Source organism: Bubalus kerabau, chromosome 15, assembly GCF_029407905.1.
Source record: "Bubalus kerabau isolate K-KA32 ecotype Philippines breed swamp buffalo chromosome 15, PCC_UOA_SB_1v2, whole genome shotgun sequence".
Classification (NCBI taxonomy): domain Eukaryota; kingdom Metazoa; phylum Chordata; class Mammalia; order Artiodactyla; family Bovidae; genus Bubalus; species Bubalus kerabau.
In genome coordinates this window covers 51,040,845-51,057,580 of record NC_073638.1, presented here as the reverse complement: position 1 = coordinate 51,057,580, position 16,736 = coordinate 51,040,845, and the positions used below count along the sequence as shown (strand labels likewise).

The following is a 16,736-nucleotide window of genomic DNA, read 5'->3' as shown; positions in this document are numbered from 1 at the left end:
CCACTGCGCCTGGTAGGCTGTAGTCCACAGGGTTGCAGAGTCAGACACAGCTGAGCATGTACACTTACTTAAACATTTTTCTATGTGTAATTTTTATATATATTCAAAGGTGAGATGTTTGAAGGGAAAGACCATTTGTAAATCATTTCTCTATTCCTTGTACTTAGCATAGGACCAGAAAAGAGTTAGCATTGAAAAAATGCATGTGAAATAATGAGAAAATAAATAAATAAATGAAAGTTTCCCATGATAATCAATAATCTCTTTTCCCAGATGCCCAAAACAGTGCTATGGTGGGACTTGATCTATCCAGGAGTTGAAATTTTGATTTGCCAAACTTTCTTCAAGGCCCCCAATCTTATAGGCATCTGGCATCATCAACTCTGGCATTTCCTCCTCAGCACCCAGAGCATGGCCTCCCTGATGGGCTTGGACTTGACACTGTAGATGATGGGGTTGAGCACAGGGGGCACCACCAGGTACACGTAGGCAACAAGGGCGTGTACTATGGGGGGAAGGTGTCTCCCAAAACGGTGGATCATGGACACACCTATGACTGGGATGAAGAAAACCAGAACAGCTAAAATATGAGAAACACAAGTGTTGAGGGCCTGGATACGCTCCCTGGGAGAGGCCAGACCCAGGACCGTGCACAGGATGAAAGTGTAGGACAGGACTATGAGCAGGGAATCTATGCCTGCAGTGGACACAACCACATAGAGCCCATAGAGGATGTTTATGGTGATGTCAGCACAGGCTCTTCTCATCACGTCAGGATGGAAGCAGAATGAATGGGACAAAATGGTCTTATCAGGGCAGAAGTTCAGACGTTTAAGCAGGAAAGGCACTGGGAAGAGTGGCAGGGTAGCACGAGCCACAATGACCACTCCAATCCTGATGATGACATTGTTTGTGAGGACAGAGGCATAGCGCAGGGGGTTGGAGATGGCCACAAAACGATCAAATGACATGGCCAGGAGCACCGAGGACTCCACCACGGAGAAGGAGTGGAGGAAGAACATCTGGACTAGACAGGCATTGAAGCTGATGAGCCTATGATCAAACCAGAGCACAGCCAGTGTGGTGGGCATTGTGGCCATGGTGAGGCCCACGTCAGTGAGGGCCAGCATGGACAGGAAGTAGTACATGGGCTGGTGCAGACTGGGGGTTCTCCTCACAGCCAAGAGGATCAGGCAGTTTCCAGCGAGGGCCACAGTGTACATGGAGGAGAAGGGGATGGAGATCCAGCCATGAATGGCCTCCAGCCCAGGGATGCCAATCATCAGGAAAGCAGGTGGCTGGAAGAAGGAGGTGTTATCGAAAGACTGGGAAGGGATCATCTTTGGAAGGCAGCTGAGGTCTCCAGAAATTTGTGACTTTTTCAGTCTCGGTAGATAGAAGATAGATAGAAAGACATTGACCAGATATCTGTCAAAGAAGACATTTATTTTTGCTTTTCATTTATTATTTTTCATTTTCTCAACTTTTACTTTGTATTAACTATTCCAGGGATGTGTATACATTAGCCAATGAGTCCTCAAAACAAATGCAGCCTGTTAGGGGATAGTTTAAAATTTCCATGACTGGGTGGGTGCTTGGTTGCTCAGCCATGTCCAATTCTTTACAACCCTTTGGACCCCATGGACCTCAGAGGCCCACCAGCCTCCTCTATCCATGGGATTTCACTGGCAAGAATACTGGAGTATTGCCATTTCCTCCTCCAGGAGAAAATAAATGACTGAAATAGATTTAGGATTTTTTTCTTTCTAAATATAAATGCTATACTATTTTCGCCCTTTACTTGCAGGCAGTGTCTTCTAATATTGAAAAAAGTGATGCTTGTTAACACTCTTCACTAAGTAAGTGAAACTGAAAATCTCTCAGTTGTGTCTAACTCTTTGAGACCCCATGGACTGTATAGCCTATGTAATTCTCCAGGCCAGAATACTCGAGTGGATAGCCTTTCCCTTCTCCAGGGGATCTTCCCAACCCAGGGGTCGAACCGAGATCTCCCGCATTGTAGGCAGATTCTTTACCAGCTAAGCCACAAGGGAAGCCCAAGAATACTGGAGTGGGTATCCTATCACTTCTCCAGTGAATCTTCCCAATCCAGGAATTGAACCGGGGTCTCCTGCATTGCAGGCAGATTTTTACCAGCTGAGCTACCAAGAAGCCCTTCACTACATAAAGCACTCTCTAAATGCTCATCATTGTCATCCCTTTGCCCTGATTATTGTTATACCATTGATAGCGTATTTTGCATATGTGCTTTTACACAGCACATTATTTTTTACCTTGTTGATAGACAAGAGAAACATTTTAGCTAAAAAGAAAGAAATTCTTAAGTCCATGAAAGGAGGAAAAAACTACAGCTTTCACCTGACTCAGCTATTAGAGCTTGAAATAGTTTTGTATTTGGAGGGTCTGAGGACAATCCCAGGACATTGTCTTCTAATCAACACCCAATAATGATAAATTCCTAGGCTGAATGTCATATTAAGTACTCAGAAAGTTAAATGAAAAGATGCTTGATTTTTACCAGGTCACTAAGAGCACTTAAGTTTTTGGGATCTATCTCTGCTTTGCCCAGAGAATATCCGTCTGGGTCTTTGGATGCCCTTATAATCCATTGCTTTACAGGAATCATTCCCTCACTGCATTCACTGAGCATTCCCTATCACTGTTTCCACTTTTCCCCATCTATTTTCCATGAAGTGATGGGACTGGATGCCATGATCTTCGTTTTTTGAATGTTGAGTTTTAAGCCAGCTTTTTCACTCTCTTCTTTCACCTTCATCAAGAGGCTCATTAGTTCCTCTTAACTTTCTGCCATTAAAGTAGTATCATCTGCATATCTGAGGTTGTTGATATTTCTCCCAGCAATCTTAATTCCAGCTTGTGCTTCATACAGCCTGGCATTTCACATGATGTACTTGGCATATAAGTTAAATAAGCAGGGTGACAATATACAGCTTTGACGTACTCCTTTCCCATTGTTGATTCAGTCCATTGTTCCATGTCTAGTTTTAACTGTTGCTTCTTGACCTGCATATAGGTTTCTCAGGAGGCAGGTAAGATGGTCTGGTATTACCATCTTTTGAAGTTTGTGATCCATGTAGTCAAAGGCTTTAGTGTGGTCAATGAAAAAGTGGATGTTTTTCTGGAATTCTCTTGCTTTTTCTATAATCCAATGGATGTTGGCAATTTGGTCTCTGGTTCTCTGCCTTTTCTTAATCCAGCTTGAACATCTCGAAGTTTTTGGTTCACATACTATTGAAGCCTAGCATGGAGGATTTTGAGCATTACCTTGCTAGCATGTGAGATGAGTGCAATTGTGCTACAGTTTGAACATTCTTTGGCACTGCCTTTCTTTGGGATTGGAATGAAAACAGACCTTTTCCAGTCCTGTGGCCACTGCTGAAGTTTCCAAATTTGCTGGCATGTTGAGTGCAGCACTTTCACAGCATCATCTTTTAGGATTCAAAATAGCTCAACTCAAATTCATAGTAATTTGATATTTTTATGGATTATACTCCATACAAAGTTATTATAAAATAAGACTATATTCTCTGTGCTGTACACCATATCCTTATAACTTACTTTATACCTAATAGTTTGTATCTCTTTGTCCCCTTCACCTATTTTGCCCCTTTTCCCAGCTCCCTTCCCTCCTATAACTTTTAAGGAATAATAATAAAAACAATAAAGCAATATTTAAAACAGAAGGGAGAGGCTTGGTGAGTTCCCTTAGGCTACGCTGGAAATGAGCCTAATTTCAAATTCAGGCCTATTTGGCTTACACACTTTCGGGGGTCATACACCACCTGTATTGACTATGGGCTGTGCTAGATATGGAACATTTGTGAAGTGTGGGGTTGGCAGGATTAGATTATCAAGAAAAGCTTGTTCTCTTATGATATTCCATAGTGACAAGATTTGAGGTTGTGCAGTTGAAGCCCCTTCCTGTTTTTCCAAAAATCTTTTTAATCCATTCGGTGACCCTTTGGCTCCTTCTTATAAAGAATTAAAAATTTCTGTTTATTGTGTTAATTATCTCCTGGCTACTGCTTTTCTTTTTCCTAATCCAAGACACATTTCCTCAAGAATCTCATTCATTCTCAGTGTTTTGATAATTTCACAAATTTCTGTTTTTTTCCCCCCAAGAGTAATCAATGAATGAACAACAAAATAATAATTGAATGAAGACACCCTAAATTTTATAATCCAGTTCCCTTTCACTGTGGGGCTTCTCTGATAGCTCATTTGGGAAAGAATCCACCTGCAATACAGGAAACCCCAGTTTGATTCCTGGGTTGGGAAGATACCCTGGAGAAGGAACAGGCTACCCACTCCAGTATTCTGACCTGGAGAATTCCATGGTCTGTATAATCCATAGGGTCATAAAGAGTCGGACATGACTGAGCAACTTTCGCTTTCACTTTCCCCTCCACTGCAACCCTTAACACAGCACCTCCTAGGTGCATATGTTCACAACTTAAAGTATAAATTTTCTATATGTTAAAAACCAGTGGCACCTTCAGATGAATACAATTACTATTTATTATTATCCAATTTTATTTAGGTTTACTTAGGATCAACCCAGGAAATACCCTCTGTCATTGGTAACATAAATGATGACATGATAACAGAAGGTAAATTCTGGGCTGTTCATTAAACTTGCTGGAATCTGAAGATTATTTTAACGTTAGATTAGTGTCACAAATCTCTTTCTTCCATTCTGCATTAATTGATCTATTATTGAGTTATTTACAAATCCCTTATCTTAGAACTTGCCTTTGGCCACAGTTCATAGGTAGATCCCATGCAATTGTGGGTATTTGTGTGATCTATTGCTCTTGGCTGTGGTGGAAGGATCCAAATGGTAATTTAAGCTGAACTTTCAGAAAATTCAGGGAGTAAAATGGTAGGATACCAGTTAAGACTAGTTGCCAAACCCATGAATAACTCCAATGCAATCACAAAAATTTCTCCCTTGCATCCAGATCATTTTCTTTCTATCCCCTTTTGTGAATATTACAGTGTCATGAGGAGCCTGATAATAGAAAAGGATTCTCTGTGGTGAAACAAAAGAAAAACTTTATTTTCTGTTCTTTTACTAAAATGCCTATTTTAGTAGCCAAGTTCTATCAACATGTTTCTTGCTTCCCATGAGGTTTGGAAGTGTTATAATAAATCACTTTAACCTGGAAACAGATCAGGTTTGTCCTTCTATTATTATCTCCAGTACACTAAAGAGTCAAAGATATTATGAATTATAGCTCTCCTCCCCCAAGGAATTCAAGCACTTCCACTTTAGCATTCTAGGTTTCCATTAACCTGTGACTGGGTATGTCTGGGAATGTCAAATTGTCTACAGACAAAAGGCTGAATCCACCATACTTTCTCTACTTGACCTCAAAGCCAAATGCTTTTCTTTTTTAAAAATTTTCTACAAAAAAAGAAAACCATGGTAATTATGTGATATGAGAGAGGTGCTATCTAATGCTATGGTATAATCATTTTGTAATGGATGAGTCTTTTATAAAAGGCTCTTCTTACTCAGAAAAATGGAAACGAAAATCTCATAGTGAGAGTATGGTGAAAGTGAAGTTGCTCAGTCGTGTCCGACTCTTTGTGACCCCATGGACTGTATCCTGCCAGGCTCCTTTGTCCATGGGATTTTCCAGGCAATAGTACTGGAGTGGATTGCCATTTCCTTCTCCAGGGGATCTTCCCAAACCAGGGATTGAACCTGGGTCTCCTGCATTGTAGACAGACACTTTACCATCTGAACCACCAGGGAAGTGAGAGTATAGATAACCTAGAAAATGTTCAGATCACCCACAGGACGGGTGGGATTTCCCTTATATTGATGCCTTACTTTGAGAAACAAAAGTGTACTGATCTGCTTGGACACAGAGCCTGGGTTTCTGAATAAATATATGAATTAGGAAATCTTTGTGTTCAGAAAGTAGTTCTTTACTTCTCCTCTACCTGGGGGTGTGGACCTCCCATTTATGGAAAGTCCTTTTCTTCCTTCTCCTGGCATCTATTCATCCTCCAGCTCACTGGCTCCTCAAGACAGCAACTGACAGAGAGGGATCTCAGACTCTCTAACTAGGTCCTCATCCTTCTAAATGTAGAAAGGGTTCTATCTGGTCCCCAAGTTACTCACGCTACTTGTTGTTGCAGTCTTCTCTACTGCTCCACATTTTGAAGGAGCCCAGAAAAACTCTGCAATTAAGGTCCTACTTTATACCACTGACTGGGAGCCTTAGTGAGTCACTGCTCCCCAGGGATGGCCCTGCCACAGGTGACAGAGGATCATCTCTGCTTAGTCTTTCCTGGGGAATTGACAACATGCAGGATATATGTGTTTGGATGAAAACTTATAAAAAATGGTTTATTTGAGCAATTGAATTGTGGAGGAGAGGACTAGGATCATCATCTTTTCTAAGTTGATCCAACTGTTAAGATGGCTGTGATTAAAAAATAGTATTGGTGAGGATGTGAAGAAATTAGAACCCTTGTACACTGTTGGTGATACTGTAAACTGGCATAGCTGCTATGAAAAACAGTATGGAGTTTACTCAAAAATTAAATTTGCAACTACTGTATCATCCAGCAGTTCTACTTCCGAATATATACTCAAAAGAACTGACATCAGGATCTGAAAGATATCTGCAATATCACCTTAAGACAATATTTATGTTTTCAGATGTTGACCTCTAAATCCTGCTTAAATTTACCCACTCCCCAATTTTTTTTTGCCAGTATAGCTGCCAGTGAAGAAAGTGGCTACAGGAGTGTTCTCTGGGATGACTTTGGAATGAAGATATTTCTATCCCAGACACACAGAATTTTACAAGGTGAGGCAGAGAGAATGATGTGTAACTAAAATGTAGATGCTCTAATATTATAATCTCAGGCAATAGCAAATGGTCAGAGGAAGGCCATTCTTGAGCAAGGAGGTACACTTTTGGAGCAACAAGGATGTCCATTGGATCCACAGCTGTGAAGAGCTGTAACTCTGGCTTTCATTGCTTGAGATTTGATGTAAATTTAATAAGTAGTTGTTGAATAAATACATGAATAAACTTCAGTGCATTTATTTAGGAGTTATGACTCATAAATAGGTTTATTCAAGGAGTATACCTGAAGCCATCTTTGGGCTAATCTCTTTTCCGGATAATGAAGACATTCAATGTGAATCAGATTTCACTGTTGCCTTCCAGAAACTGTCAGTACAAAGCATGGTTTCAACACCAAGTGGTAAGAGTTCTAAGAGAGATGTGTAAAAAAAAAAAAAAAAAAAAAGAGAGAGATGTGTATAGGCTACAAAAGGAATAGCAGAGAGAACGTCACAGGCCCAGAGGACAGGAACTTTTATCTCCTCCAGAAGGAGAAGAGTCTTCTAATTAGGAGTAGGAGTGGGGGACTCTAGCAGTAAAGAAGCTGGAGGTCCTCTCCCCAGGGATGTGCAGCTGTGGGCCAGGCCTCTGCTGCCTACATTTGAAGGTAAACTAGGGGAGGAGTACGAGACCCTGCATCCATTGATCCAGAGATCTCCATTTCTGAAGAGATCCCTTAGGCCCTATGCTATTGATACATTCTCTCACTGTGTTCATTCATCCATCCATTAAAGCATTATGCATTGAGTGGTAAGCACTTTTTATCCATAATTATGATACAGTGTGTTAAGTATTATAACTGAAGGAAACATTGGGTGCTCAGTGATCACTGTTGAACTCTCTGATTTGGCTTGGGGTGGGTGGGAGTTCATGGAGTCCCAATTACAGTTTTGAGTAAAATCATATGCTAGTCAAGAGGAGGTATAATTATTTTGCTGCCTCTGAATTCTAATTCAGCATCCCTAACATGCATACCCAAGCTCAGTCTTAGGATCTCCTCAGTATCTAATAATTATCTAAGAGGCTGTCCTATATATCTTGAAATATTGGATCATGGGCATGAGGGTCTCTCTGTCTCTCGCTCTTTACAGTCAGTTCAATTCAGTTGCTCAGTCGTGTTCAGTTCAGTTCAGTTGCTCAGTCATGTCTGACTCTTTGCGACCCCATGAGTTGCAGCACGCCAGGCCTCCCTGTCCATCACCATCTCCCGGAGTTCACTCAAACTCACATCCATCGAGTTGGTGATGCAATCCAGCCATCTCATCCTCTGTCGTCCCCTTCTCCTCCTGCCCCCAACCCCTCCCAACATCAGAGTCTTTTCCAATGAGTCAACTCTTCGCATGAGGTGGCCAAAGTACTGGAGTTTCAGCTTTAGCATCATTCCTTCCAAAGAACACCCAGGACTGATCTCTTTTAGAATGGACGGGTTGGATCTCCTTGCAGTCCAAAAGACTCAAGAGTCTTCTCCAACACCACAGTTCAAAAGCATCAATTCTTTGGCACTCAGCCTTCTTCACAGTCCAACTCTCACATCCATACATGACCACAGGAAAAACCATAGCCTTGACTAGAAGGACCTTTGTTGGCAAAGTAATGTCTCTGCTTTTCAATATGCTATCTAGGTTGGTCATAACTTTCCTTCCAAGGAGTAAGTGTCTTTTAATTTCCTGACTACAATCACCATCTGCAGTGATTTTGGAGCCCCCCAAAAATAAAGTCTGACACTGTTTCCACTATTTCCTCATCTATTTCCCATGAAGTGATGGGACCAGATGCCATGATCTTCATTTTCTGAATGTTGAGCTTTAAGCCAATGTTTTCACTCTCCTCTTTCACCTTCATCAACAGGCTTTTTAGTACCTCTTCACTTTGTGCCATAAGGGTGGTGTCATCTGCATATCTGAGGTTATTGATATTTCTCCTGGCAATCTTGATTCCAGCTTGTGCTTCTTTCACCCCAGCATTTCTCATGATGTACTCTGCATATAAGTTAAATAAGCTGGGTGACAATATACAGCCTTGACGTACTCCTTTTCCTATTTGGAACCAGTCTGTTGTTCCATGTCCAGTTCTAACTGTTGCTTCCTGACCTGCATACAGATTTCTTAAGAGGCAGGTCAGGTGGTCTGGTATTCCCATCTCTTCCAGAATTTTCCACAGTTTATTGTGATCCACACAGTCAAAGGCTTTGGCATAGTCAATAAAGCAGAAATAGATGTTTTTCTGGAACTCTCTTGCTTTCTCCGTGATCCAGTGGATGTTGGTAATTTGATCTCTGGTTCCTCTGCCTTTTCTAAAACCAGCTTGAACATCTGGAAGTTCATGGTTCACATATTGCTGAAGCCTGGCTTGAAGAATTTTGAGCATTACTTTACTAGCTTGTGAGATGAGTGCAATTGTGCGGTAGTTTGAGCATTCTTTGGCATTGCCTTTCTTTGGGGTTGGAATGAAAACTGACCTTTTCCAGTCCTGTGGCCACTGCTGAGTTTTCCAAATTTGCTGGCATATTGAGTGCAGCACTTTCACAGCATCATCTTTTAGGATTTGACTTAGCTCAACTGGAATTCCATCACCTCCACTAGCTTTGTTCATAGTGATGCTTTCTAAGGCCCACTTGACTTCACATTCCAGAATGTCTGGCTCTAGGTGAGTGATCATACCATCGTGATTTTCTGGGTCGTGAAGATCTTTTTTGTACAGTTCTTCTGTGTATTCTTGCCACCTCTTCTTAGTATCTTCTGCTTCTGTTAGGTCCATACCATTTCTGTCCTTTATCGAGCCCATCGTTACATGAAATGTTCCCTTGGTATCTCTAATTTTCTTGAAGAGATCTCTAGTCTTTCCCATTCTGTTGTTTTCATCTATTTCTTTGCATTGATTGCTGAGGAAGGCTTTCTTATCTCTTCTTGCTATTCTTTGGAACACTGCATTCAGATGTTTATATCTTTCCTTTTCTCCTTTGCTTTTCGCTTCTCTTCTTTTCACAGCTATTTGTAAGGCCTCCTCAGACAGCCATTTTGCTTTTTTGCATTTCTTTTCCATGGAGCTGGACATACACATATGTATATATATGTATGTATACATGTATGTATATATAATATACATATGTATGTATATATGTATATATCTATGTACACATATGTATATATGTATGTATGTATATAGGTATGTATATACATACACATTTGTATGTATGTATATATATGATATGCTCCACTCACACTTTATCACTTTTATAAATTTAAAATGTCTTCAAGAGTCAAAAGAACATTCTTTTTTTTTTAATTAATTTATTTTATTTGGAGGCTAATTACTTTACAATATTGTATTGGTTTTGCCACATATTGACATGAATCTCCCATGGGTGTACATGTATTCCCCATCCTGAACCCACCTCCCACCTCCCTCCCCGTCCCATCCTTCTGGGTCATCACAGTGCACCAGCCCCAAGCACCCTGTATCATGCATCGAACCTGGACTGGCAATTCGTTTCACATATGATATTATACATGTTTCAGTGCCATTTTCCCAAATCATCCCATCCTCGCCCTCTCCCACAGAGTCCAAAAGACTGTTCTATACATCTGTGTCTTTTTTGCTGTCTCTTATACAGAGTTCTGATACTTGTATTCCAATCACCTAGATTAGCAACATTTTTAACACTGTTTTCTATCTTTTTTTCCTGCGTTCACTCTCTATATATGCACTCACATACATTTATTCATTTATTTTGATAACTCATTTGAAAATAAATTATAGCTTTTATAACCCTTCTTAATAAATATTAAGCATGCACTTCCTAAAAATAGATTTTCCTATCTAGTCACAAAACTATTTTTAAACCTAAGCAAATAATACCAGCCTAATACTATTGTGATCACTAACCTAGAGCCAGACACCCTGGAATGCGAAGTCAAGTGGGCCTTATGAAACATCACTATGAACAAACCTAGTGGAGGTGATGAAATTACAGTTGAGATATTTCAAATCCTAAAAGACAATGCTGTGAAAGTGCTGCACTCAATATGCCAGCAAATTTGGAAAACTCAGCAGTGGCCACAGGACTTGAAAAGGTCAGTTTTCATTCCGAACCCAAAAAAGGCAATGCCAAAGAATGTTCAAACTACTGCACAATTACACTCTTCTCACCACACTAGTAAAGTAATGCTCAAAATTCTCCAAGCTAGCCTTCACAGTATATGAACTGTGAACTTCCAGATGTTCAAGCTGGATTTAGAAAAGGCAGAGGAACCAGAGATCAAATTGCCAACATCCGTTGGATCATAAAAAGCAAGAAAGTTCCAGAAAAACATCTACTTTTGCTTTATTGACTATGCCAAAACCTTTGACTGTGTGGATCACAACAAACTGTGGACAATTCTGGAAGAGATGGGAATACCAGACCACCTGACCTGCCTCTTGAGAAACCTGTATGCAGATCAGGAAGCAACAGTTAGAACTGGACATGGAACAACAGACTGGTTCCAAATTGGGAAAGGAGTATGCCAAGGCTGAATATTGTCATACTGCGTAACTTATATGCAGAGTACATCATGAGAAACGCTGGGGTGGAAGAAGCACAAGCTGGAATCAACATTGCCAGGAGAAACATCAACAACCTCAGATATGCAGATGACACCACCCTTATGGCAGAAAGTGAAGAAGAATAAAGCGCCTCTTGATGAAAGTGAAAGGAGAGTGTAAAAGTTGGCTTAAAACTTAACATTCAGAAAATGAAGATCATGGCGTGGTCCCATCACTTAATGGGAAATAGATGGGGAAAGAATGGAAACAGTGACAGACTTTATTTTTTTGGGCTCCAAAATCACTGCAGATGGTGACTGCTGCCATGAAATTAAAAGACGCTTGCTCCTTGAAAGAAAAGTTATGAGCAACCTAGAGAGCATATTCAAAAGCAGAGACATTACTTTGCCAACAAAGATCTGTCTAGTCAAAGCTATGGTTTTTCCAGTAGTCATGTATGGATGTGAGAGTTGGACTATAAAGAAAGCTGATATGTACCACAGCTTTCTTATCCATTCATCTGCTGATGGACATCTAGGTTGCTTCCATGTCCTGGCTATTATAAACAGTGCTGCGATGAACATTGGGGTACACGTGTCTCTTTCAATTCTGGTTTCCTCAGTGTGTATGCCCAGCAGTGGGATTTCTGGGTCATAAGGCAGTTCTATTTCCAGTTTTTTAAGGAATCTCCACACTGTTCTCCATAGTGGCATATGGAAAGCTGTGGTACATACACACAATGGAGTATTACTCAGCCAGGATTCATTTTGATATTTGGCAAAACTAATACAATTATGTAAAGTTTAAAAAAAAAAAAAAGAATACATTTGAATCAGTTCTAATGAGGTGGATGAAACTGAAGCCTATTATACAGAGTGAAATAAGCCAGAAAGAAAAACACCAATACAGTATACTAATGCATATATATGGAATTTAGAAAGATGGTAACAATAACCCTGTATATGAGACAGCAAAAGAGACACTGATGTATAGAACAGTCTTTTGGACTCTGTGGGAGAGGGAGAGGGTGGGATGATTTGGGAGAATGGCATTGAAACATGTATAATATCATATATGAAATGAGTCACCAGTCCAGGTTTGATGCACAATACTGGGTGCTTGGGGCTGGTGCACTGGGACGACCCAGAGGGATGGTACAGGGAGGGAGGAGGGAACAGTGTTCAGGATGGGGAACACATGTATACCTGTGGCGGATTCATGTTGATATACGGCAAAACCAATACAATATTGTAAAGTTAAAAAATAAAAAAAAATAAATAAAAAAAATAAAGATACATGGAAGTCAAAACTAAAAAAAAAAAAAAAAGAAAGCTGAGCGCTGAAGAATTGATGCTCTTGAACTGTCGTGTTGGAGAAGACTTGTGAGAGTCCCTTGGTCAGCAAGGAGATCCAGTCAGTCCATCCTAAAGGAAATCAGTACTGAATATTCATTGGAAGGACTGATGCTGAAGTTGAAGCTCCAATACTTTGGCCACCTCATGAGAAGAACTGACTCATTTGAAAAGACCCTGATGCTGGAAAAGATTGAAGGAAGGAGGAGAAGGGGACGACAGAGGATGAGATGGTTGGATGGCATCACCACCTCTAAGGACATGAGTTTGTGTAAAGTCCAGGAGTTGGTGATGGACAGGGAGGCCTGGGGTGCTGCTGCAGTCCATGGGGTTGCAAAGAGTCAGAGATGATTGAGCAACGGAACTGAAGTGTACTGAATACTATTACCTATATACAATACATATTTGAATTCCATGATTGTCCTAATAATGGCTAATTAATGCTAGCATTTGGTTTTCATGCCCCTTTGATCTCTTTTAATTTAGATTAAGTCCCTGACACAACTTTTATAACACCGTGTTTTGAAAACTACCACAGGCTACTAGTTTGTGTGTGTGTGTATGTTAGTGTAGGTATGCGTGTGTGTGGTGCTTTCCATATTTATTGTTTCCCTGGTTATTCCTGAGTGTTAGATTCAGGTTGAGCATTTTTGGTAGGACTTTTACATATGTGATTTTGTGTCCTTATTCATATCAGAAGGCACATAAGGTCAGATTACATCTTATTGGTTAACCTAAATTTGATCATTTGCTTAAGGTATTATTGCCAGTCTCTTTATTGTTGAAACAGATCTATCCTTTTTTATTTAGTAAGTAAGTTGTGCAATGTACTTTGAAACTGTGTGAATATTGTATATGAACATCCTTTAAGCATTTGTTGATTATTTAAAATACATTAAAAACTGCAAAGAGGTTATCTTATAAATCAAGACTTTTGCATTTATTTCATGACCTTCCTCTATAAAAAGAGTTTTCTTCTTTTCTCCCTCTTCATTTTGAATATCACTGGGGACTCATACTTTTCTTAAAGAATTCTATTTGCTATAGTCAATTGCTGTTATAATTATTTTTAATGTTCTAATTGACCTACATTTGGAAAGTGGTAGCCTTTTTGAATGAGTTTCTGTTTTTTTTTTTAATGCTCCTATTGACTTTGTGTCTTTTTACTGCTTCAGATATAAACTATTCAATCTCACTTTGTGTACTCCCTGCTTCATACCTTGATACCTGGAATTAGCCACTACTCCAAGAATCCTAGGTTTTATGTAGTGGTGAATGGTATTTAGAAGCAAATAGATACTAGTTTTGGTCACTGATGCTGGTATCATTGCTTCCAGGTACTTTCAGAAGACAGAGAAGAGAAATGTGGAGATGAAATTAAATAAAAAATTACATCTATTTTTAAAAAATTATTGACTTAGCTTTAGTTTACATTCTTTTTTCTATACTGTTGAAACAACTTCTTAAATGTTTTCCTTGCATTCTTTTTCTCCTCCACTTTCACCTTCCTAATTCGTGATACACAGTAAAGCCTGTACAAATTTTTACATTGCAGTAGCCTTTCTAAGGCTGACTTTTAAACAAAGAATGAAGACCAAATGGTCCAATCAGATCTGAAAGGTTAAAGAGGTCTCACCACTGCCTGTCATTTCCAGCTCGTCTCCAGTTCTTCTCCCTCCAACACCTAACACATTATGCTGAGCCACATCTAACCACTCACTTTTTCACATCAACCAGGTAACTCCATGCCTCAGTTTTTTCATTTTTTCATATTGTTTTCCATTTATTAGGTATGACCTCCTATTGCCTACATTTTCTGCCTGATAAGCTCCTACTTATCTTTCAGCCTCCTTCTTCCCTGATTCCTATCTCATTTCCTTCTGTCAAGGCAGCAAATCCACTTCTAGGCTCCTATAGCACTTTGTGTGAACCTCTCATGGCTTTATTACACATTATTATAATCGTGTGTTTAGAAGCTGCTATCTTTCAAAGTAGGGAAGAGACTACATATGGTTCATTTAAATATTTCTTATAACAACCACAGATTCTAGCATAAATAAACACTAAATTAAAAAATTGAATTTAATGAGTGGAGTAAGCAATTAGAACTGAGGAAGTCCCTGGTGGTCCAGTGGTTAGGACTTGGCACTCTCACTGCTGGAGCTCCAGGTTTCATCCGTGGTTGGGGAACTAAGATCCTGCAAGTGATACAGCACAGTGAAAAATAACAAATAAATAAATAAACAAATAAATTAAATGTGAAGCCATAAAGACTTAAAAAAGAATCAGGACTGCGTTTCACCCATATGTATGAGGGTGATTTGCTTGTTATTCCCTTGATAATGTTCCTGGGTCAGAGCTCAGAAAAATGGGCTTTCTGGACATAGGTTATAACTGTTTGACTGTGTTTTCCTTCAGATTCTGAGGCTATTTCTTGTTTCCATCAGCCTTTGCTCTTCTTGCTCAGCATCCTGAGCATGGCCTCCCTGATGGGCTTGGACTTGACACTGTAGATGACGGGGTTGAGCACAGGGGGCACCCCCAGGTACACGTAGGCAAAAAAGAGCGTGTACTATGGGGGAAAGTTGCCTCCCAAAACGGTGGATCATGGACACACCTATGACTGGGATGAAGAAAACCAGAACGGCTAAAATATGAGAAACACAAGTGTTGAGGGCCCGGATACGCTCCCTGGGAGAGGCCAGCCTCATCACTGTATGAAGAATAAGAGCACAGGACAGCACAATAAGCAAGGAGTCAAAACCCACTGTGGACAGAACCACATACAGCCCATAAATGATATTGACAGTAATGTCAGCACAGGCTCGTTTCATGACATCTGCATGGAAACAGAATGAGTGGGACAGGAGGATCTTGCCAGGGCAAAAGTTCAGTCTCTTTAGTAAGAAGGGCCCTGGGAAGAGGGACACAGTGGTGTGAGCCATAATGGCCAGCCCAATCCTGATGATGACATTGTTTGTGAGGACAGAGGCATAGCGCAGGGGGTTGGAGATGGCCTCAAAGCGGTCAAACGATATGGCCAGGAGCACTGAGGACTCTACCATGGAGAAGGAGTGGAGAAATAATAATTGGATCAGACAGGCATTGAAGCCGATGAGCTGATGGTCAAACCAGAGCACAGCCAGTGTGGTGGGCATTGTGGCCAAGGTGAGGCCCATGTCGGTGAGGGCCAGCATGGACAGGAAGTAGTACATGGGCTGGTGCAGGCTGGGGGTCCTCCTCACAGCCAAGAGGATCAGGCAGTTTCCTGTGAGGGCCACAGTGTACATGAAGGAGAAAAGGATGGAGATCCAGCCGTCAACGGTCTCCAGGCCTGTGATGCCAATCATCAGGAAAGCAGGTGGCTGGAAGAAGAAGATGTTGGCAAAGGAACAGGAAGCAAGCATCTTGGGAAGGCAGTTGAGGTCTCCAGAAATTTGTGACTTTTTCAATCTGGGCAGACACAAAGACATTGACCATACACCTATCATTAGGAAGATATTTATTTATGCCATGTAGGCTCTTTCATTAATTATTTTCCATTTCTCAGCTTTTACTTTGTATTATTAACTGTTCCAAGAATGTACATACAACAACCTATATGTCATGAAAACAAATATACCATTTAGGAGATAGTATAACTTCTCTGTGATTTTCAGAAAATAAATGACTGAAATAGATTAAAGATTTAGTTCTTAATAAATGTAAATTTTATACTATTTCCACCCTTACTTCCAGTGTTTTCTTTAAATAAAGTGATGTGTGTTAGCCCTCTTGAATATATAAAAGACATTTTAAATGCTCATAATTTTTTCAGAATTTTAAAAGATTCACATAGTTATCACATGTGCTCTCATAATTACTTTGCTGATAGATAGAGAAGGGAAATATTTTATCTAAAGTGAAAAGAGAAATTCTGAAGTCCAACAAAGGAAGAGAAAGCTGCAGC

General features: G+C 40.2%; 1 protein-coding gene and 1 pseudogene across 1 annotated transcript; both read right to left on the bottom strand.

The window, feature by feature from the left end:
• Positions 1-377: 377 nt before the first annotated feature.
• LOC129629139 (olfactory receptor 51I2-like) lies at positions 378-1,388 on the bottom strand. The gene has a single exon (XM_055548907.1). The coding sequence runs from the start codon at positions 1,338-1,340 to the stop codon at positions 378-380; it is 963 nt and encodes a 320-aa protein (XP_055404882.1). The 5' UTR covers positions 1,341-1,388.
• Positions 1,389-15,230: 13,842 nt separating this feature from the next.
• LOC129629129 (olfactory receptor 51I2-like) lies at positions 15,231-16,278 on the bottom strand (annotated as a pseudogene).
• Positions 16,279-16,736: the final 458 nt, after the last annotated feature.